This window comes from Coregonus lavaretus (genome assembly GCF_964263955.1).
Source record: "Coregonus lavaretus genome assembly, chromosome: 7".
In the NCBI taxonomy this organism is placed as follows: domain Eukaryota; kingdom Metazoa; phylum Chordata; class Actinopteri; order Salmoniformes; family Salmonidae; genus Coregonus; species Coregonus lavaretus.
In genome coordinates this window covers 30,239,309-30,263,079 of record NC_139994.1, presented here as the reverse complement: position 1 = coordinate 30,263,079, position 23,771 = coordinate 30,239,309, and the positions used below count along the sequence as shown (strand labels likewise).

General features: G+C 45.4%; 2 protein-coding genes and 1 pseudogene across 3 annotated transcripts; all 3 read left to right on the top strand.

Moving 5' to 3' along the window:
• Nucleotides 1–9,568: 9,568 nt before the first annotated feature.
• On the top strand, nucleotides 9,569–13,346 carry LOC311132060 (elongation factor 1-alpha, oocyte form-like). Its single transcript, XM_084165227.1, has 8 exons — nucleotides 9,569–9,765; nucleotides 10,521–10,681; nucleotides 11,310–11,489; nucleotides 11,595–11,891; nucleotides 12,000–12,150; nucleotides 12,257–12,513; nucleotides 12,603–12,837; nucleotides 12,940–13,346. The coding sequence occupies exons 2-8, from the start codon at nucleotides 10,538–10,540 to the stop codon at nucleotides 13,059–13,061; spliced, it is 1,386 nt and encodes a 461-aa protein (XP_084021353.1). The 5' UTR covers nucleotides 9,569–9,765; nucleotides 10,521–10,537; the 3' UTR covers nucleotides 13,062–13,346.
• Nucleotides 13,347–13,606: 260 nt separating this feature from the next.
• On the top strand, nucleotides 13,607–17,693 carry LOC311132059 (elongation factor 1-alpha-like). Its single transcript, XM_084165226.1, has 8 exons — nucleotides 13,607–13,696; nucleotides 14,286–14,435; nucleotides 15,092–15,271; nucleotides 15,382–15,678; nucleotides 15,824–15,974; nucleotides 16,076–16,332; nucleotides 16,627–16,861; nucleotides 17,215–17,693. Exons 2-8 carry the CDS (start codon nucleotides 14,292–14,294, stop codon nucleotides 17,337–17,339), a joined length of 1,389 nt encoding a protein of 462 aa, XP_084021352.1. The 5' UTR covers nucleotides 13,607–13,696; nucleotides 14,286–14,291; the 3' UTR covers nucleotides 17,340–17,693.
• Nucleotides 17,694–19,135: 1,442 nt separating this feature from the next.
• Nucleotides 19,136–23,771, top strand: LOC311132057 (cyclic GMP-AMP synthase-like; annotated as a pseudogene). Its single transcript has 7 exons — nucleotides 19,136–19,430; nucleotides 19,640–19,869; nucleotides 20,552–20,780; nucleotides 21,025–21,142; nucleotides 22,750–22,917; nucleotides 23,056–23,155; nucleotides 23,269–23,771. The product of its transcript is annotated as a cyclic GMP-AMP synthase-like (transcript).

Sequence of the window (23,771 nt, the reverse complement as noted above, 5' to 3'; positions counted from 1 at the left end):
TCATTTAGAGCATTTATTTGCAGAAAATGACAACTGGTCAAAATAACAAAAAAGATGCAGTGTTGTCAGACCTCGAATAATGCAATGAAAATAAGTTAATGTTCATTTTTAAACAACACAATACTAATGTTTTAACTTAGGAAGAGTTCAGAAATCAATATTTGGTGGAATAACCCAGATTTTCAATCACAGCTTTCATGCGTCATGGCATGCTCTCCACCAGTCTTTCACATTGATGTTGGGTGACTTTATGCCACTCCTAGCGCAAAAATTCAAGCCGCTCGGCTTTGTTTGATGGCTTGTGACCATCCATCTTCCTCTTGATCACATTCCAGAAGTTTTCAATGGGGTTCAGGTCTGGAGATTGGGCTGGCCATGACAGGGTCTTGATCTGGTGGTCCTCCATCCACACCTTGATTGACAAAGCTGTGTGGCATGGCACATTGTCCTGCTGGAAAAACCAATCCTCAGAGTTGGGGAACAATGTCAGAGCAAAAGGAAGCAAGTTTTCTTCCAGGACAACCTTGTACGTGGCTTGATTCATGCGTCCTTCACAAAGACAAATCTGCCCGATTCCAGCCTTGCTGAAGTACCCCCAGATCATCACAGATCCTCCACCAAATTTCACAGTGGGTGCGAGACACTGTGGCTTGTAGGCCTCTCCAGGTCTCTGTCTAACCATTAGATGACCAGGTGTTGGGCAAAGCTGAAAATTGGACTCATCAAAGAAGATGACCTTACTCCAGTCCTCTACAGTCCAATCCTTATGGTATTTTGCAAACCTCAGCCTGGCTCTTCTTTGCTTCTCATTGATGAAGGGCCTTTTTCTAGCTTTGCACAACTTCAGCCCTGCCCCTAGGAGCCTGTTTCGAACCGTCCTCGCCATGCACTTCACCCCAGCTGCTGTTTGCCATTATTTTTGTAGGTCACTTGATGTCATCCTACGGTTGTTGAGTGACATTCGAATGAGTTGGCGGTCATCCCGGTCAGTAGAGAGTCGTTTTCGCCCTCTGCCGGTCTGTAGCTTTGTTGTCTCAATCTCAGCAACCTGGGATGTTGCATTGGAGAATCTTGGCAATTTGAATGGATACTTGTGACACATTTATGACAAACACACACCTGTCTACCTTATCCTCTCTAAGCTCTACATGAGGCATTTACAGCTCCTATAGAAAGTATACAGCCCCTTGACTTTTTTCACATTTTGCTGCCTTAAAATTTTATTTAAAAAGGGATTAAATTAAAATGTTCCCCTACAGATCTATACAACCTACTCCACATTTTTGAAGTGAAAGAAATTAAGAAAAATTAAGAAAAAAATAAAATTGTGGAAATATCATAATTTGATAAGTCTCCACCCCCTGAGTTAATACTTGGTGGAAGCACCTTTGGCAGCCATTATAGCTGTGAATCATTTTCATTAAGATTCTACCAATTCCCACACCGACTGTGTCATTGCGTTTTGGTACACCAGAAGTACATTCATTTCCAATGGAACGCTGCATTTGCCTTGAAGCATTGCGTTGCAGAGGCAGTTGCAGTGCGTGAGGTCCATACAGAAATGGTTTGCAGAGATCGGTGTGGAAGAACTTGACTGGCCTGCACAGAGCACTGACCTCAACCTCATCGAACACCTTTGGGATGAATTGGAACGCCGACTGCAAGCCAGGCCTATTCGCCCAAGATCAGTGCCCGACCTCACTAATGCTCTTGTGGCTGAATGGAAGCAAGTCCCGCAGCAATGTTCCAACATCTAGTGGAATGCCTTCCCAGTAGCGTGGAGGCTGTTATAGCAGCAAAGGGGGGACCAACTCCATATCAATGCCCATGATTTTGGAATGAGATGTTCGACGAGCAGGTGTCCACATACTTTTAGCCATGTAGTGTATGTATATAGTGTTGTATATGTGATTTGGCTTTATTGCTCTCTTTTTGAGAGTATAATTCCTTAATAAGCCACACTAATATAAAACAAGACTGTTGCTGGCAGTCACAATCTTAATTGCCTGTTTAGTCATCTGGAAGAGAAAGTTCAACCCTGCGCTATGAGCAGGAACTCTGAAGAGGGCACAGCTATTAACTGACAGCCAGCACCATGATATCCTCACTGACACTCTGCCAGACACAGTCCACTCTCTCTTCCTGAGTTAGTGTGTGAAATAAGACCTCAGCTGTTTTTTGTTGTAGCTGTGTGTGCTACTGACATTAAATCAAATCATAACTGCCGCACTGAATTGGAATCCCTGTCTGAGGTTTACTTACAGTGGGGGAAAAAAGTATTTAGTCAGCCACCAATTGTGCAAGTTCTCCCACTTAAAAAGATGAGAGAGGCCTGTAATTTTCGTCATAGGTACACGTCAACTATGACAGACAAAATGAGAAAAAAAAATTAAGAATTTATTTGCAAATTATGGTGGAAAATAAGTATTTGGTCAATAACAAAAGTTTCTCAATACTTTGTTATATACCCTTTGTTGGCAATGACACAGGTCAAACGTTTTCTGTAAGTCTTCACAAGGTTTTCACACACTGTTGCTGGTATTTTGGCCCATTCCTCCATGCAGATCTCCTCTAGAGCAGTGATGTTTTGGGGCTGTCGCTGGGCAACATGGACTTTCAACTCCCTCCAAAGATTTTCTATGGGGTTGAGATCTGGAGACTGGCTAGGTGTCACGATCGTCTAATGAGGAGGACCAATGCGCAGCGTTGAAGGTGAACATATTATATTTATTAAACGATCACACGATCAAAACAATAAACAACGATGCGTGACGTCTATGGTTACAACACAAACAAAATCCCACAACCCCGAATGAAAAACAGACAGTTTAAATATGGCTCCCAATCAGAGACAACCAACGAACAGCTGACACTCGTTGCCTCTGATTGGGAGTCACTAAGGCAAACATAGAAAACAACAAACCACAACCCCCAACATAGAAACACACCACATAGAACAAATACACCCTGGCTCAACAACTAGAGTCCCATAGCCAGGGTGTGACAGTACCCCCCCCTAAAGGCGCGGACTGCGACCGCGCCTCAAAAAGAGCAAAACAGGGGAGGGCTGGGTGGGCATACCTCCTCGGCGGCGGTTCTGGCTCCGGGCTTGACCCCCACTCCTTCTCTAACCCCCCAAAGTACCCCTGGTCCGGTCTGGCCCTGCTGGCCGGAGCTGGACTGAACACTGGTGGAGCGGATTGCTCTAGCTCCGACGTGAAGCCTCTGACCGGTGCCGGACCAGCCACCGGTGGAACAGGCACGGGCCGTGCCGGACTGACGACGCACACCACTGGCTTGGTGTGGGGAGCAGGAGCGGGCCGAGCCGGGCTGTCGAAGCGCACCCCTGACTTGGTGCGGGGAACAGGCACGGGCCGTGCCGGACTGACGACGCACACCACTGGCTTGGTTTGGGGAGCAGGAGCGGGCCGAGCCGGGCTGTCGAAGCGCACCCCTGACTTGGTGCGGGGAGCAGGAACGGGCCGAGCCGGGCTGACGAAACGCACCACCGACCTGGCGCGGGGAGCAGGGACGGGCCGGACCAGGCCGACGACGCGCACCACCGACTTGGTGCGGGGAGCAGGAACGGACCGGGCTGACGACGCGCACCACTGACTTGGTGCGGGGAGCAGGAATGGGCCGGACCGGGCTGACGACGCGCACCACTGACTTGGTGCGAGTGGCAGGAACAGGCCGGACCGTACTGGGAACACACACCACTGGCCCTACGTGGGGATCAGGAACAGGCCGGACCGGACTGGCAACACACGCCAGTACCTCTCGCCGTGCCTCTACAACCTCCTTCCCCCTGGTGACCAGTGACTCCCGTAACCTGGCGTCCTCCTCTGCCAATCCGCTGGGCCGCTCTGCCGCGGTCTCCTGCTGGCCCGTCGTCCACGGCGTTAGCCCCCCCCTAAAAATTTTCGGGGCGTCTCTCCTACCCGTGGACCAGGTCTCCATGTCCCTCGCCAGCCGTTCGCCCTTCTGCCACAAGGTCAAGCCCTTCTCTTCCTCACTCGGCTTGACCCAGTCGAGGAGGCGAAGGAGATCTGTTAGGGATCTCCCTGGCGATGGCTCCTGGACACGCTGCTTGGTCACATCTTGGTGGGATTTTCTGTCACGATCGTCTAATGAGGAGGACCAATGCGCAGCGTTGAAGGTGAACATATTATATTTATTTTACTGATCACACGATCAAAACAATAAACAACGATGCGTGACGTCTATGGTTACAACACGAACAAAATCCCACAACCCCGAATGAAAAACAGACAGTTTAAATATGGCTCCCAATCAGAGACAACCAACGAACAGCTGACACTCGTTGCCTCTGATTGGGAGTCACTAAGGCAAACATAGAAAACAACAAACCACAACCCCCAACATAGAAACACACCACATAGAACAAACACACCCTGGCTCAACAACTAGAGTCCCATAGCCAGGGTGTGACACTAGGCCACTCCAGGACCTTGAAATGCTTCTTGCGAAGCCACTCCTTCGTTGCCCGGGCAGTGTGTTTGGGATCATTGTCATGCTGAAAGACCCAGCCACGTTTCATCTTCAATGCCCTTGCTGATGGAAGGAGGTTTTCACTCAAAATCTCACGATACATGGCCCCATTCATTCTTTCCTTTACACGGATCAGTCGTCCTGGTCCCTTTGCAAAAAAACAGCCCCAAAGCATGATGTTTCCACCCCCATGCTTCACAGTAGGTATGGTGTTCTTTAGATGCAACTCAGCATTCTTTGTCCTCCAAACACGACGAGTTGAGTTTTTACCAAAAAGTTCTATTTTGGTTTCATCTGACCATATGACATTCTCCCAATCCTCTTCTGGATCATCCAAATGCACTCTAGCAAACTTCAGACGGGCCTGGACATGTACTGGCTTAAGCAGGGGGACACGTCTGGCACTGCAGGATTTGAGTCCCTGGCGGCGTAGTGTGTTACTGATGGTAGGCTTTGTTACTTTGGTCCCAGCTCTCTGCAGGTCATTCACTAGGTCCCCCCGTGTGGTTCTGGGATTTTTGCTCACCGTTCTTGTGATCATTTTGACCCCACGGGGTGAGATCTTGCGTGGAGCCCCAGATCGAGGGATATTATCAGTGATCTTGTATGTCTTCCATTTCTTAATAATTGCTCCCACAGTTGATTTCTTCAAACCAAGCTGCTTACCTATTGCAGATTCAGTCTTCCCAGCCTGGTGCAGGTCTACAATTTTGTTTCTGGTGTCCTTTGACAGCTCTTTGGTCTTGGCCATAGTGGAGTTTGGAGTGTGACTGTTTGAGGTTGTGGACAGGTGTCTTTTATACTGATAACAAGTTCAAACAGGTGCCATTAATACAGGTAACGAGTGGAGGACAGAGGAGCCTCTTAAAGAAGAAGTTACAGGTCTGTGAGAGCCAGAAATCTTGCTTGTTTGTAGGTGACCAAATACTTATTTTCCACCATAATTTGCAAATAAATTCATTAAAAATCCTACAATGTGATTTTCTGGATTTTTTTTCCTCAATTTGTCTGTCATAGTTGACGTGTACCTATGATGAAAATTACAGGCCTCTCTCATCTTTTTAAGTGGGAGAACTTGCACAATTGGTGGCTGACTAAATACTTTTTTCCCCCACTGTATAATAGTGCTGCCCCTGTGAGGCTGTTGGTGTGTGAGGCAGTCTGAAAGTCATGAGTTTATCATCTACAGTGGCGACCGACAGGGAACAAAGGTTGTGTGATATTTAAATGCTGGTGTGAGCCACTCCGGGACATGCTGACTAATTGGTGAGCGCAAGTATGTGTCTTGGAATGGGGGAGGGGTTTGTGGGTTCGCTAGCCAGACACACGGACAGCTGCAGTTATTCCCTTCAACTGCCTCCAATCTCCCTCAGTCAAGTTATCCACTGCTCTTCAGCGTGTGTGTGTGTGTTTCTGTGTGTGTGTGTGTGTGTGTCGGTGTGGGTGACTGTGTTTGTGTACGTGTTCATTATCTGGGTGTCACTTTGAGTGCTTGAGCTCAACTTGGGTCCTCGCCCATTTCTGTGCTCCACCTCTCTGGCACTTCTGCTGGCCACATGGAATGCTCAGCCCTCAGTAAAACTAATTTCCCTCTCTGAGTCTACTGTACTGGTAACTGGACTTACAGGCAACATCTGTTTTTTGCTGTAGGGAACAGTTAAAGTGGGGTTCTGCCCCAATTAAACACTTACCTGCCTTGTCAACTTGATGTACAAATACAACATGATGTATTACATTTTAGTCATTTAGCAGACGCTCTTATCCAGAGCAACTTACAGTTAGTGAGTGCATACATTTTTCATACGCCCCCCCCGTGGGAAACAAACCCACAACCCTGGCGTTGCAAGCACCATGCTCTACCAACATTACGCTTTACATTTCAGTCATTTAGCAGACGCTATTATCCAGAGCGACTTACAGTTAGTGAGTGCATACATTTTTTTTTATATATATACACCAGGGTTGTGGGATTCGAACCCACAACCCTGGTGTTGCAAACGCCATGCTCTACCAACTGAGCTACACCCCCAAGGTAAAAGTTGTCATATTAGTGTCAGTTTAGTGAGGCCCTAAGACAAAATGACAGTAGCTAAAAGTAGTCTCTTTGGGGTAAACCCAGTTGTTAAAGTGGCAAAATGTAAACCCACTCCAGTGTTCGTTTCACCTAATTTAACACCTCTTTACTTAACAAAAGGCACATCTCAATAGGTGGTCCAGGTAAATCATGACATAGCACAAGTGGGGGTGGGCCTTTCCTCTTTTGTTCTCTATTGCTCCCCTATTGTTCCTCAAGCAAGGGGGAGGCCAATGACATCACGACTTCCCATCAAACCAACTCCTTGAATGCCCTACTCCTTGAAGTTTGTAGTTGTGTCTAAAAAACACTATTTTGCTAAAAACATGTATTTTTTACCCTTTAGTGTATGTACTTTAATGTATTTATACTTGGGAAATCGTTTTTCAACAATAAAAGTTCCAAACTCACTGGAGGACCTCTATTACAGCATCGTTTTCTCCTAGTTCCTCTTTGTCAGTCACACCTGCTCTTAAACTTAACTGAATATTCATAACACAACATATGAATATGTAATTTGTCAAATGTTTTATCATAACTGTTATGTCACATTTTAAAGCTGCATGCTTATTGTTGTCACTGCTTCCTTATTCAAAACAGGAATGCATCTAGGAACCGAGAGAATGTATTTTCATTACATTGTTGAGTGTGGTTTAATTATACAAGTTTGGGTGGCATTGGACGTCAGCAAGCCAACCCAAGGCTGTAGCTTCAACAAATGGCCCTTTTGTAAAGAATTATGTATTTCAGTTACATTCGCCTGATCTTCTGGTTTTAGTGCTGTACCCACCCTTTACTTGTTGGCCTTTCTACTGTGATATTCTATACTAGCTCCTTCCTCATTCTAAAAGGAAGATACAGTACTGTATCATCTTTGGGGATTAGGGACAACCAGGGCACATTTCCTGTGTTTAGTGTATTTATGATATGTGCCAAATATGTGGGCCAAAATAATGTCATGGGGAAACTTTCATGGAATAAACGATTTGTCCTATTTTTCCGATGTATCATGCCAACACTTTTGAACAGACCCTCCAGAAGTCTCTGAAGCTGAGGAAGGCGTCTGACACGCTGAATTGTAAGCCTATTAGTTTGCCCTGGATAAACCTAAAGATCAATGCGGATATCTGATTTCTTCTCTGGGATAGTCATCTTATAACCTGGGGTAAGATTTTTTTTCTGGCCTCCTGAAATCCTGTTCCTGGCCAATGCCTCTGCACTTCTATTCTCCTTTGCTTCCCCCTCTGTTTGTTTTTTTTTACTTCTCCTGGCTTCCCTTCCTATATCTCCCCTCTTCCTCGGACACAGTGCAGTTGCGGTGGCGTTCATACTGACCTCCTGCACCCCTACACTCCCACCTATTCACTGCGCTACTCTGACATTGGCCTCCTCCCCAACTCTGGAACTCCCTCTCCATGTCAGAACCTCACAATCCATACACATATTCAAGTCCACACTAAAGACACACCTCCTCACACAGGCTTACCCAGATTCTCTTTTGTCTTAGCTTTTATCCTCTGTCTAATTCACCTCCTTGGTTAGTCTGTCATCATGTTAGTGTCCTCCATGGTTAGTCTGTCCTTATGTTTAGTGTACTTTGACATACTTACTTATTTTTATGTGTGATTTTATAGCTTTTTATCCTACTGATTTTCTTGTGCATGTAAAGTGACTTTGGGTGTCGTGAAAAGCGCTTAAAATAACATTTATTATTATTATTCACACACTATGTGTGACACGGTTTGCGAGTAGCCTTCACTCTCGCACTCACTCTCTCTTACTCTCTCTTTCACTCTCTCTCACCCGCTGTCTCGCTCCCCCTCTCACTGCGCTGAGCTGATTGAAAGCAGCAGCTGCTTTCTCAGTGGCTGTTACCTGAACTGAGGGAGGAAGTGATAGTTGGGGAGAGCCGTCACCGCGCCAAGGGGTGCCAGCTGTCCTATATCGGGAATTGAACAGTGATGGGGACCGCAAGGAGACCGCAAGGCCCTGAGTCTGACCTCTCCACAGCACCCAAAACACAGAATGGACTTCCACAGCATCCTTTGGAATAGGCTCTATGGATTAGAATATATTGATAATATATTGGGCAATAGTAATATTCACGTCATCATATCTTTGTGGTGCTGGAGATGAAATAAATCAATATTTACATTGTTTTTGACTGTTCTTTTGGAAAAGGTTGACTATAATGTTGTAAAAAAAAAACATGCAGAGTCATTTTTATCATTATTTATCATAAAACACACTCACTGACTAGGGTATGGGGAAAAGGAACTGTAGAATGTAGAATTAAATGTAGAACGTAGAACATAGAACTGCAATCACAGTTACATCACCCAACTTTGATGCAGTGTTATTGAATTTAACATTGCTTTTGGACTGGGTGGGCAACACATAGGCCTACAGCAAGGAGAGGTTTATCATGCCTTTTACTATATTTATTGGAGAATTTGATTGATATGATCATTATATGAAAGCACTCAGCATTACAATGTGAGTGGAGAATCTATCAGGAGTCCCTCACACTCATTGATCACTATATTCACTCACCTTGGCCTGGTCTGAACCTCTTCTGAATCTGAATGTGTGTGAGATGTGGTGGAGGTGCCCTCCAGGCCATTAAAACAATGAGTCTGGGTCTCCCTTCTCAGCGCACTGTTTGAGTGCAAATCTCTGAATTTGAATACTCTTGTTATACTGATTGGGTCACCTAGAGTCAATACCGGTGGATGGGGATAACGAGAAAAGCCAGGGGCATTTCCTTTGTGTCTAGTGTAGCCTGCTTCTGAGACAATAATTCAAGACAGTTTATTGTCCACAGAGAAAAATGTATAATCTAAATTTAGTGGGTGTAGAGTAAACCGACTAAATACAAAATATGATATGACACCAATTTGTAAGTCGCTCTGGATAAGAGCGTCTGCTAAATGACGTAAATGTAATTTGAAATTTGAAATTTTTACGACATCATGACGTATCACGACAGACAGGCATAGTTTTTCGCTGAATTGTGTGTGATTTGAGGGTTCGAGTAGGGAGGGGGAAAGGAAGCGGGGACGCAACCCAGTCTAGCCACCTCCCAGTGTATAAAAACTCAAACTCAACCATCATTCTGTCTCTTTTTGTTACCTGGGTAGGGGCAGCAGCAGTGGTTGAGTGAGCGTACAGTAACACCGGTAAGAGCGTTTATAATCTTTAGCCTCTAGTGGTTTCAAAAACAGGCCTAACCTGTAAGCAAGTTTTTTTTTTTTTATTGCTAGCCAGACACATTGCGAAAACGTAAGCCATTTCAGATAGTATTTAATGGTGTAGCCAATGTTTCAATTAAACTGAATTTGATGGGTGTAGGAATGCTGTAACGTTAATCTTTATTTTACTTTATAAAATGGCGATGTGGTTTTAGGAAACTTCAAGTTATGTTTTGCCGGGAAAATGTTTTCAATTGGGAGGGGGCTCTGGGGGGGGGGAAACAAAGGATACTAAAGCGGTGGCCTGTGAGGATGACTGACTAGCTAGCTAAATGGAATGTCTGCCATTGATCTAAACAACTGCACGAAAACCCAAGCGACAGGTGTGTACTTGGGAATGAATTCCTTTTGGATATTTGGAAGGCTTTCTGTAACTCTATACGACGTGGCCTATAAGTAACACGTGTCGCTTTTGGCCCATGGCAAACTGAGGCCTAACATTACGTGATCGTAGCTCGCTCACCCTTTTGTCGGTTGAGTTAACTACTGTCGAGTAGTTAAATAAGTTGTCTGCTTACTCCCCCCCCCCCCCCCCCCCCCCATCTAATTTTAATGGTTTGTGGACAGTGATTTTGATGGCCCATCAAAATTATGCTGTGAATGTATTCCCCAAGGCAAATTGTTACGTTACTGTAACGTCAATGTTGCCTAGTTAAGTGGTTTCTTTGCTCATTTTATTTCAGAAACTAATTAAGCAACCATGGGAAAGGAAAAGATCCACATTAACATCGTGGTCATTGGCCATGTCGACTCCGGCAAGTCCACTACCACCGGCCATCTGATCTACAAGTGCGGAGGCATTGACAAGAGAACCATTGAAAAGTTCGAGAAGGAAGCAGCTGAGGTAAGCGGTTTTCCGGTTGTTGGATACATTATTTTGGATTAAAGATGGCGATGCCAGCATGGTTGTTGAACTGTCGAAGCCGGCAGGGTGTGGGTAACGAGTGCGCGCATGTGGGGTGGTGCTTGCGCAGGCCTAGTGTCGGGTAATGACGATGCACTTTGTGTAATGGCGGCTGAGGACTTTATAGCGGTCATGGCTAGGAGGGCTACAGTTTGACACATTTACACCCAAAGCAGATTTTTTTTTTTGTTCTTACCATTTTCCTAACCTTAACATACTTCTCCTAACCTGCTATGGAATGTCAAATATGACACAAGCTATCCCATCTAGTCAACCCTTCATAGAATGCATCCTCTACATTTACATTATCAATTTGTAAATTGCTCTGGATAAGAGCGTCAGCTAAATAATGTAAAATTTACATTTTTTGCTTACATAACATTTATGAAAAGCCCATTATGACCAGAATCTGCTAAATTATGCAAATTATGTGGGCCTTGTTTTCCCAAACCCAGTTTAGGCTGAACTGTAAATCTACTTGCGCACTATAACTTTTGTTGTTGCTATGTAGCATAATTTCACTGGTAAATGAATTATTGAACATAATGTGCCTTTCCTCTTATTTTAGATGGGCAAGGGCTCTTTCAAGTATGCCTGGGTGCTGGACAAGCTGAAGGCTGAACGTGAGCGTGGTATCACCATCGACATTTCCCTGTGGAAGTTCGAGACCGGCAGATACTACGTCACAATCATTGATGCCCCTGGACACAGAGATTTCATCAAGAACATGATCACTGGTACCTCTCAGGTAATTGGGCCCCCATTGCATTCAGAATATACTGTTGACTTAACAAACTAAGGTGGTCGATTAACAAATGTGTTGGACTGACATTACTTGTCCCCCCCCCCCCAGGCTGACTGCGCTGTGCTGATTGTTGCTGGTGGTGTGGGTGAGTTTGAGGCTGGTATCTCCAAGAACGGCCAGACCCGTGAGCACGCTCTCCTCGCTTACACTCTGGGAGTGAAGCAGCTCATTGTTGGCGTCAACAAGATGGACTCTACAGAGCCCCCGTACAGCCAGAAGCGGTTTGAGGAGATCCAGAAGGAAGTCACAACCTACATCAAGAAGATTGGCTACAACCCCGCCACTGTCGCTTTTGTGCCCATCTCTGGATGGCATGGGGACAACATGCTGGAAGCCAGCGCAAATGTGAGTAGCCCATCCTCACAGTTCATTCACTCAACTACATTGAAAGTCTCACCCTGTCACTTGCATACATCCATGCTTTGTATATAAATAGAAATTGTCCTATTCTAGATGGGCTGGTTCAAGGGATGGAAGGTGGAACGCAAGGATGGTAACGCCAACGGTGTGACTCTGCTGGAGGCCCTGGACTCTATCCTGCCCCCCTCCCGCCCCACAGACAAGCCTCTTCGTCTGCCCCTCCAGGATGTCTACAAAATTGGCGGTAAGAATCAGTCAGACTTCATGTTTGTATACTGACTAATGACATGCAAATGCTTGATTCTGCTCTCAAGCATTTGTTAATCTATTCTCCCCTGGCTTCCTCTCAGGTATTGGAACAGTACCAGTGGGCCGTGTGGAGACTGGCACCCTGAAGGCCGGCATGATCGTCACCTTCGCCCCCGCCAACGTCACCACTGAGGTGAAGTCTGTGGAGATGCACCATGAGACCCTGGAATCTGCTATGCCTGGCGACAATGTTGGCTTCAACGTCAAGAACGTGTCCGTCAAGGATATCCGTCGTGGTAACGTGGCTGGAGACAGCAAGAACGACCCCCCAATGGAGGCCGGCACCTTTACCGCTCAGGTAGGCATGATGTTGAAAATTGTTTGGTGGGGGAGCTGTCTTCACTTGACATTTGAATTGTTCATGCTCTAAATGTCTTGTTTTTACAGGTCATCATCCTGAACCACCCTGGCCAAATTTCCCAGGGCTATGCCCCTGTACTGGATTGCCATACCGCTCACATCGCTTGCAAGTTCAGCGAGCTCAAGGAGAAGATCGACCGTCGTTCCGGCAAGAAACTTGAGGATGCCCCCAAGTTCCTGAAGTCTGGCGACGCTGCCATCGTTGACATGATCCCTGGCAAGCCCATGTGTGTGGAGAGCTTCCAGGAATACCCCCCTCTTGGTAAGTAATCCACAAGGCCCTCTTACCCAAAACATTGTTCCTTTTTTAAAGGTGTTCCATGCTTATGGAAAAGCATAATTCCTAATTTGCCCCCTCCCACAGGTCGTTTTGCTGTGCGTGACATGAGGCAGACCGTTGCTGTCGGTGTCATCAAGGCTGTCGACAAGAAGGCTGCCTCCAGCGGCAAGGTCACCAAATCCGCTGTCAAGGCCGGTAAAAAGTGAATTCTCCTCCCACAGGACGTCCCTCGGGTGGTGTGGCCTGCGGAGTCTAGAAACCTGAGCGCTATACTTAAGGACTGGTTAATGCTGATTAAAACCCATCGTAAAAGTTTTCGCAGGAAAAGAACCCAACGCGGATACACTTGTGACTTCGTCATATGACTGACAGTGCCGCTTTCAGTTTAATTTTAGTTAATGGTTTAGAACTGCACCTGTTTGATGCCACAATTAAATTGGAAGAAAGCTGCTGGTAACTAATAAAGGTCTTTAAATGTCTTGACCAAAAAGCTTGCTCTGTCGTTTTCCTTAATCCTTGTTCTTGTTTTAGTTGAGTGGGAGCTGTTCCATAGGGTAGAAAGAGTGCAGTACTGTATCTAACTTGGTCTTTGCAGCTGTTTTGACACAAGCTATCCCTGACTGCTGCAGGGCTGTGCCCAGTGTGATGGTTTTTGCCATCCAATCACCTTGGTGGGGTTACACTGACTCAACCAATGGCACTTTATTTTTCATGACAGCAGTGCTGTAGCGCTAGCTGTTCTCCCGCCCCCCCACTGCACCCATATAAAAAGAGATGTGGGCTCATATTCTGTCCTTTTTCTCCGGTCTAAAGCAGGAATACCAGTTCTATCTTGTCACAGGTTAGTGAAGAAAATGCTCATTTCTGAACGTAATTGGCACGTAGCTACACTAATTACCTCAATACTGCTAGACTTAAATTGAGGCATGGTTATGAAAGTGTTTTTGCCAGGCTGCCTGTCTCTTGGGCGCATGATTTAGAACCAGTTTAATTTGCACAAGATGAGTAACTAATCGTTTTCATTTGGGGTAAACAGTCTTTCTCATTGCATACCACTATTTGAAGTTGAGTGGGTTATTGCATTCATGGGAAACTAGAAGTGTAACGCAATTGCCTTAATATTATAGCCTAGCTAGAATTTGAATAGTTGCTATGTGCACCACTGCCTTCACGGTCATAGCGCGCGTGTCGTTGATTTGCCTCAACATGGCCGGCTTGCTAGTCTTATGACTTAACATGGAGGGCGGTGGGAGGGGAATGATTTGCGGATAGCACATGGTGCATGCGTCAGTGGCGCATATCATCGGCGATCTGTCGAATTCACAAATTGTATACACCATTAATTTATACTCCCGTAACCATGTCGGCAATATGTATTTTGTGTAAATATATTTGTACATCGGTAGTTATGTCAGTTTCCTTTTCATCAGTAAATCATGGGAAAGGAAAAGATCCACATCAACATTGTGGTCATTGGCCATGTCGACTCCGGCAAGTCGACCACCACCGGACATCTGATTTACAAATGCGGAGGCATTGACAAGAGAACCATTGAGAAGTTCGAGAAGGAGGCTGCTGAGGTATGTTTGGGAGCCCTGACATTTTCTATGGATTCTGAGTTGGCTGATAATGTTGCTATGAATTGCGATATTACATAACGGGTGTGGTTAGAACAAAATCCTTAAATCGAATGCTTTGATACGAGCGCCACCTACTGTACAAACTATTGCTGTCAGGTGTGGCCATTCATTGTGCACTAAAGGAAAACGATGACATCTAAAATATTTATTTGATTGTATCATTGATAAAATGTTATTTTAATCTGTGATTAAAAGCGTATTTAAATCTAATCTGTTTTCATTTGTCAAAGGCCATTATGACACGTATTGGGGAGCACTCAAACATGAATGTTTGCAAATGTAATTGAGTGGTCTGTTTGACTAGTCAAGACATGGATTTTGTTAACTGGATAGACTTTTATTGCTCAACTAACAGGAGAAGATCAGATAAGGCAGTCATTTTGTTAATGGGATGGATTGTCAATTTGCAAGTCATGAGTAATAATACTGTTGTAAATAGATAAATTGAGTGATTTGCATTTCAGTAAATGACGAACTGGTACAAAATTATCACACTTTTTTTAGTAGGTGTAATTGGATAGATTTGATCTAAAAACATTACAGAACTGTGTAGACATAAGTACAATAAAAGCCAACTTTATTCTCTGCTTGTGTAGATGGGCAAGGGCTCTTTCAAGTATGCCTGGGTGCTGGACAAGCTGAAGGCTGAGCGTGAGCGTGGTATCACCATCGACATTTCCCTGTGGAAGTTCGAGACCGCCAAGTATTACGTCACCATCATTGATGCCCCCGGACACCGAGACTTTATCAAGAACATGATCACTGGTACCTCTCAGGTAAAGACAAGCTTTAATGTCCAATCTGTTTCCTAACTGAAATGATCTATCAGTAGTGGCATTTTACCACAAGGTTTGGAGTGTCAATATCTATGACCTCATCTCCTCAGGCTGATTGTGCTGTGCTGATTGTTGCTGGTGGTGTGGGTGAGTTTGAGGCTGGTATCTCCAAGAACGGCCAGACCCGTGAGCACGCTCTCCTCGCCTACACTCTGGGAGTCAAGCAGCTCATTGTTGGAGTCAACAAGATGGACTCTACAGAGCCCCCGTACAGCCAGAAGCGGTTTGAGGAGATCCAGAAGGAGGTCAGCACCTACATCAAGAAGATCGGCTACAACCCCGCCACAGTTGCCTTTGTGCCCATCTCTGGATGGCATGGGGACAACATGCTGGAGGCTAGCCCCAACGTGAGTATCCCATCTACACAAAGTAAACTATACCACAGCAGTGTAGGTCTAGGTGGTTATATGCGTAAATGATTAGGTCTGGAACTTTATAGAAGGGTAAGCAAGTCTGTAATTTTTATCATGTTTCTTCTGTTGCCCGTTGCAGATGGGCTGGTTCAAGGGATGGAAGGTTGAGCGTAAGGAGGGTGGCGCTAGCGGTGTGACCCTTCTGGAGGCTCTGGACTCTATCCTGGCCCCCTCCCGCCCCACAGACAAGCCCCTCCGTCTGCCCCTGCAGGACGTCTACAAAATTGGCGGTAAGAACCAGTCATAGATCAATATGTTTCAATATACTGGTTATTTTCTTTAGATGTGAATGGGTAAGGGTCTTGTGGTTAAATACTTGTTTCCCCCTCAGGTATTGGAACAGTACCAGTGGGCCGTGTGGAGACTGGCACCCTGAAGGCCGGTATGATCGTTACCTTCGCCCCCGCTAATGTCACCACTGAGGTGAAGTCTGTGGAGATGCACCACGAGACCCTGGAAGCGGCTCTCCCCGGTGACAATGTCGGCTTCAACGTCAAGAACGTGTCTGTCAAGGATATCCGTCGTGGCAACGTGGCTGGAGACAGCAAGAATGACCCCCCAATGGAGGCCGGCAACTTCACAGCTCAGGTGAGAGATGGGACTGATTTTGAATGTAGGTTTTGTAAAGATAATAGAAAATATTAATATTCTAAGTTTACTTTACTACATGTCTCGTTTCTGGCCATAAATTAGGAATAATAAAAAAAGTGCACTCTTAAAAATCATAATCAAGCAATGAGAAAAATGTGAGTTATTCCTTTTTATTTATTTTTTACAGAACCACCCTAGTTTTCTGAATTCAGTTTTGCCACGTCCCAACCTCCTGTCACTGTAGTTCTAGAGTCCAGCCCATCCTTACCCAACCTTTACCCCAATCTCCAGGTCATCATCCTGAACCACCCCGGCACCATCTCCCAGGGCTATGCCCCAGTGCTGGATTGCCACACCGCTCACATCGCCTGCAAGTTCAGCGAGCTCAAGGAGAAGATCGACCGCCGTTCCGGCAAGAAGCTTGAGGACAACCCCAAAGCCCTGAAATCTGGAGACGCCGCCATCATTGTCATGGTGCCAGGAAAGCCCATGTGTGTGGAGAGCTTTGCCGCCTACCCTCCCCTCGGTGAGTCACACACCAATGCCTAATGATGACGATTATGAGTTTTATTTATACAGTGCTATTGGAAAAACTGAATGTTACGTGGGGGTTCCCATCACTGTATAGGACCCATCTGGGTAATGCAGCCTTTTGATGTTGAAAGAACTCCCCACACATGTACTGTTGCATTGCTTGTAAGATGGCGAAGAGAACTTACTAGTCTCAATACCTTACAATAGCACTTACAAACACAGTGAAGTAGGAACTACAATGACTTCTGGAATATGCTGACACTCCATTTAGCAAAACCAATTTAGCCTATTACACACGCATCACATTCAGACCCGTCCAGTAACCATTTCTCTTCACTGTTGCAGGTCGTTTCGCCGTGCGTGACATGAGGCAGACCGTTGCCGTTGGTGTCATCAAGGCTGTCGACAAGAAGGCTGCCAGCACTGGCAAGGTGACCAAGTCTGCCATTAAGGCCACCAAAGCCAAATGAATTCCTGCTCCAGACATCCAGCAACAACAAGGCGTGTCACCAGCATCCCATCCTGCAGTGTCTCAGAACCTGAGCTCTCTACTCAAGGACTGGCTAATGCTAATAAAAACCCATCGCAAAAGTTTTCGCAGGAAAGGAAAGCAAATGTTCGAAGAATAATGCTTTAGGGAAAATAATGATAAAACCAAAAAATAAAAAACATGAACATTAACTGTCAAAACGCTGCTGTTTCTTGTTTTTCATAAGCCAAAACGCTGAATCAGTTACTGTTTGATACATACTGCTATCTATCAAGAAATATGTTGTGTTAGAATATGAAAATAAAGTCTGATTTCTGTTGCTGTGAAACCTTGAGCTAGTTGTCAGATTTTGGATTGATTTGCTGAAAACGCTCCATTGGTTTACAATATTATCTACAAATTGCTTTGGGGAATATTCAATAGATATGATTCACTGCCTCTGTTTTAAGCATTCTCCTTTGAGTTACATCAGAAATGTAAATTCTGTTGATCACTACTGTAGATGCATACTTTCAGAAAATAGTTTGCCCTGTAGGAAATTGTACACCAGTCAATGTCGTCTACTGTTAAGTTATGGGGTTGACAAAGATAAACTAATTGGCAGTGTAGTTTTCCTACAAAAGCTTCCTCACAAATGGGCAAGCTTTCACAAACCTAGTAGAGCACAACATTTCTTTATGACGCCACATATACAATCCTCTGATGAAAACCTCGTTCTTACAGTTATACTTTCAGTATCAACCCCTCACCTGGAATGCATTTGTGCGATCCGTATTCCACTGCGACAAAGGCGGGGCAATGCTCTATTTTCTTTGATTAATTTGTGACATACTTGGGAAATAGAAAGGGAATAGTGGCAGGAAACTGAGATATGCTGTCACAGAGAGGAGGAACACAGTAAGTGAGCTGACACGAAGAAGCACAATAGCGACGTCTCAGCCTGTCACCCTACCAAGCTGATATTTGTGACAAAGACTGCAATAGCAGGTAAGTCTTCACAACCTGTGTAACATTTCACAATGGTTGAATGTTTCTTTAACAATCAGTCTGGGAGTATGAATAAAATGTTACAAGCGAAGTTGTCTTAAATAACATGTAGCCTGGCCTGGGGTCGTTGTGGTTCAGGTAAGATCTTGGTGTCACGACTTCCTCCGAAGCTGCCTCCTCCGCGTTCGTCGTCACCCGCCTTCTAGCCACTGCCGCGCCATATCTCATCATTCCATTTGTCTTGTCATTACACAAACCTGGTTCATATTCCCCTCATTAGTACGTGTTTAAGTGTTCCCTCTGCCCCTTGTCCTAGTGGGTGATTGTGAGGATTAGTAGCTCGGTTGAGCTCAGTATTTTGTAATGCCGGGGTATTTTCCCGTATGCATGTTTGTTCCAGTGCGCCTGTTTTGCGCACTGGACTGGTTACGATGGATTACGGAACAAACTCTGTATACTGGGATTTACCCTCCTGCGCCTGACTCCTTCAAATCACGCATCACACTTGGAAAACACAATTATGTTAATTCCTCATGGCAGGACCTCAGCATTACTGTCATTGTACTAAAATGACATAACTTAGTAATGTATTATGATCTCTGTGGTACTATGTTTATAAGCTCCCACTAAAGACTGAGTGAGGTAGTTTTATTATTGAGCAGTCCTATCCCATATACTTTCAGCCAAGAAGGAAGAGGATATTCAAATTATATTTATGTCATACTTGCAGATCAAGTTTCTCTGAATTGATTTGTGTTTGTGTGCATGTGTGTTGATCAATGTAGAAAGATGAACAGAAGCACACCTCAGAGGGGATCATCCTCCAGGAGACAGAGCTCAGTTCCATCCACACCCTCTGGAGAGCACCAGAAATTCCTCCATCACGGGCCCTCGGAAGGACCCCGACCTCCAACCTAGCCTGGGCAGAGAGGCCGAGGAGGGTGGGTATCTGGACGGAGATGGAGGTAGCCCTATAGAGGACTCTCAGACTGTGGAATTGCTGGGTCAGGATGATGGAAACGCTAGTGCCACACCCACCTCACACCTCCCTCAGCAGAGAACACACATGGCAGGTAATAGCACGGTAGACCTGCTTGCTTCAATGGTATTGTTGATTGTCCTCATCTGATGTGTGTATCATTGTATGTCAAAGATGCTAAGACAATCAGTAACATGTTATATTCCTTAATCTATCCAGAATTTCCTCTGAGACAGAAAGGTGTTTTGTAGATGAAGTTCATGTGTGCTCATCTGAGACAGTCCAGCCAATACATAAATCTGCCCACAACCCAGAACCCCACACCAGGGGATGAGCTGACCCCTATCTACCCAGAGCTGGCCCGCTGGATCAGGCTTCGTGCCCAGAACCTCAAGCTCCGCCAGAGTGACCGCCAGTGGGCCGTGGACCTGATCAACCATCTCCAGGAAGAAGCCTGCTGGTCTTCCTCAAAAACCGTGACGAGCAGTCCTACTTCCAGTCAGCCTCTTTACTCAGCAGTGGTTCATACAACTAGATGGTCAAGGTAACTCACACCATGAGACAGGATGTGTCTCTGGCAGGCGGCTCATTTAAAACACATTTTTAGTCATTTTAGCAGACGCTCTTATCCAGAGCGACATACGGTTAGTGCATTTTTTTTTTTTTTTTCATACTGGCCCCCGTGGGAATCGAACCCACAACCCTGGCGTTGCAAGCGCCATGCTCTACCAACTGAGCTACACGGGACTACACATGAACACAAGAGAATAACCAACAGCAAATTATCCACATTTTCACTAAAGGTGTGTTTTGATAAACATGGATTAACCTTGAGTGACTGATTAGGCAGTATCGATGAGCTAATACTGAACCTTATTTTATACTAACAGCCACCCACACACCAATGCCCCACCTTAACGCTGATAGGAATGTTTACTGTCCGTCAACAAATTCTTTCCACAAACATATACAGCAAAAAACTATCCTCACCCCCAGACATATAGTATCACATACTGTACATAATAGGGAAATATGACATGCAAACATGGAGGTCCTTGTTCTTCTTGTGTTGAATGTCAAGTCTTGCTGTTTGTAAGTTTGTAAGTTCATCTGTTTCTGTCAAACCTGCCCTTTAGATTCAGTGAGTATACTTTACTGTTATTATAATCCTGTGAATGAAACTAAATAGTATGTAAATAGTACCTATTGCCATTGTGTGCCAACAGATCCACAACCCAAATGAGTTTGACATGATGCTGAAGCTCCAGTCTCCTTCCCGCCTCAAAATGACTGAGCTGGATCAATACCACGGCCTCTTCTATGAAGTCGCCCTATCCCGATCAACCCGTTCCCACATACGGTCTTTCCTATTGGACGATGGGCTCACCATCTCAGCCAGCAAGATCATAAGTGAAATGCACCGTCTGGTCCGCAAGTTCATCAGGACCTACAGAGGTGTGGTAACTGGTCTATATTCACCTGAGAGTATACGAATGTAGTCATACAAATGCTCACATGCCCATACTGTATATCTTGTCCAACTGGTTTGTCTGTGGATGCTATGTTGTTGAGGGGTCAATATGATTATTTGAGCCTTAGAGGTCGGTGTGTCCACATCTCCAACCACCTATATATATAATAGTAATATAAATATGACATGACATTGCCTGTATGCGTTTGTGTGTTCTTTGATCACCAGTGCCTGGAAATAGCTGGCGTTGTGTTGTGAATAGGAAGCGTCCAAACTCCCCAGCAGTGACCCTTTCCCTGTTGTAGGTGGATAATGGGAAACAGGAAGTAGTTTCTGTGGATGTACAGTGAGGGAAAAAAGTATTTGATCCCCTGCTGATTTTGTATGTTTGCCCACTGACAAAGAAATGATCAGTCTATAATTTTAATGGTAGGTTTATTTGAACAGTGAGAGACAGAATAACAACAACAAATTCCAGAAAAACGCATGTCAAAAATGTTATAAATTGATTAGCATTTTAATGAGGGAAATAAGTATTTGACCCCCTCTCAATCAGAAAGATTTCTGGCTCCCAGGTGACTATTATACAGGTAACGAGCTGAGATTAGGAGCACATTCTTAAAGGGAGTGCTCATAATCTCAGCTTGTTACCTGTATAAAAGACACCTATCCACAGAAGCAATCAATCAATCAGATTCCAAACTCTCCACCATGGCCAAGACCAAAGAGCTCTCCAAGGATGTCAGGGACAAGATTGTAGACCTACACAAGGCTGGAATGGGCTACAAGACCATCGCCAGGCAGCTTGGTGAGAAGGTGACAACAGTTGGTGCGATTATTCGCAAATGGAAGAAACACAAAATAACTGTCAATCTCCCTCGGCCTGGGGCTCCATGCAAGATCTCACCTCGTGGAGTTGCAATGATCATGAGAACAGTGAGGAATCATCCCAGAACTACACGGGAGGATCTTGTCAATGATCTCAAGGCAGCTGGGACCATAGTCACCAAGAAAACAATTAGTAACACACTATGCCGTGAAGGACTGAAATCCTGCAGCGCCCGCAAGGTCCCCCTGCTCAAGAAAGCACATATACAGGCCCGTCTGAAGTTTGCCAATGAACATCTGAATGATTCAGAGGAGAACTGGGGGAAAGTGTTGTGGTCATATGAGACCAAAATGGAGCTCTTTGGCATCAACTCAACTCGCTGTGTTTGGAGGAGGAGGAATGCTGCCTATGATCCCAAGAACACCATCCCCACCGTCAAACATGGAGGTGGAAACATTATGCTTTGGGGGTGTTTTTCTGCTAAGGGGACAGGACAACTTCACCGCATCAAAAGGACGATGGACGGGGCCATGTACCGTCTAATCTTGGGTGAGAACCTCCTTCCCTCAGCCAGGGCATTGAAAATGGGTTGTGGATGGGTATTCCAGCATGACAATGACCCTAAACACATGGCCAAGGCAACAAAGGAGTGGCTCAAGAAGAAGCATATTAAGGTCCTGGAGTGGCCTAGCCAGTCTCCAGACCTTAATCCCATAGAAAATCTGTGGAGGGAGCTGAAGGTTCGAGTTGCCAAACGTCAGGCTCGACACCTTAATGACATGGAGAAGATCTGCAAAGAGGAGTGGGACAAAATCCCTCCTGAGATGTGTGCAAACCTGGTGGCCAACTACAAGAAACGTCTGACCTCTGTGATTGCCAACAAGGGTTTTGCCTCCAAGTACTAAGTCATGTTTTGCAGAGGGGTCAAATACTTATTTCCCTCATTAAAATGCAAATCAATTTATAACATTTTTGACATGCGTTTTTCTGGATTTTTTTGTTGTTATTCTGTCTCTCACTGTTCAAATAAACCTATCATTAAAATTATAGACTAATCATGTCTTTGTCAGTGGGCAAACATACAAAATCAGCAGGGGATCAAATACTTTTTTCCCTCACTGTAGTTCCCGCCCTGGAAGTGCCCTCCTCACAGGGCTGGCCTCTGGCTGCCCGCACCGGCCCAGATGTGGACAACTGGCTGGGGAAGAAGACTCGGCGCTCTCTCACCCACTAAACTTGCTTCTTTGTACCCAAGAAACCACAGGGGCGTAACCTTAGTGAGGCAGCTAAAGGTGTGCGCATCATTGTTGTTTTGTGCCAGAGCCATATATGTATGACTCTGGATGTGGATCGTTTTTGTCATGACTGATACATTGAATGTGAATGTTATTTTCCCTTTCATTGAAATGTTGCTGCTTTGTCTCCTGCAGAGAGTTGGAGGATTTCCTTTTCTCACATAGAAAAGGAACTAATCAAGACTCATGGGAACAAGAGGACCTGCTGTGAGAGCTCTGCCACCAGAATTCACTCTACTACACCATTTACTATCACCTGTGACTCATTTAGCCCTAATACTGAACAAATACCTTTATGTGAAGTGATCGATATAATGAACAATACCTCTCTCTCCTCCTCTCCTTTAGTAAGAAGTGCTTCAAGCTCCTCAAGTGTCTGATCGAAGGACTGAAGCAACGCTACCCTCAAGAGCTGAATGCTCTCCTACTACGGGAAAACAGCCTTCCTACACACCCCTCTCCATCAGTGCCCAGGACTGCCTGTGGGTGCCCCGTCAGCAGCCTGAGTGCTTCATGCACCTCCTAGGGGCCCTGGAGGGCTATGCAAGGAGTGGCTCTTTGTCTCAACCTCCAACCTCTTCGCCCCATCGACCTTCCCACGCAAAGCTCTGGTGTTTCTGACTGAGGCTCTGGAGGAGCAGAGAAGACAGGGGCTTCCCCTTTTAACGCCCCTAGCTCCTGCCCCACCACTGGCAGTACACTCCGACAGTAACTCCCAGCCCCAGCTATCACCTGTTGTACAGCCTCCTGTTATCCAGCCACCCCAAGTTATTAAGATAAAATCCTTTGAGCAAATGTTCAAAATTGTGGCTTTGGTTGTGGCTCTTGTCTCTGTTTGTTACCTTCTGTAG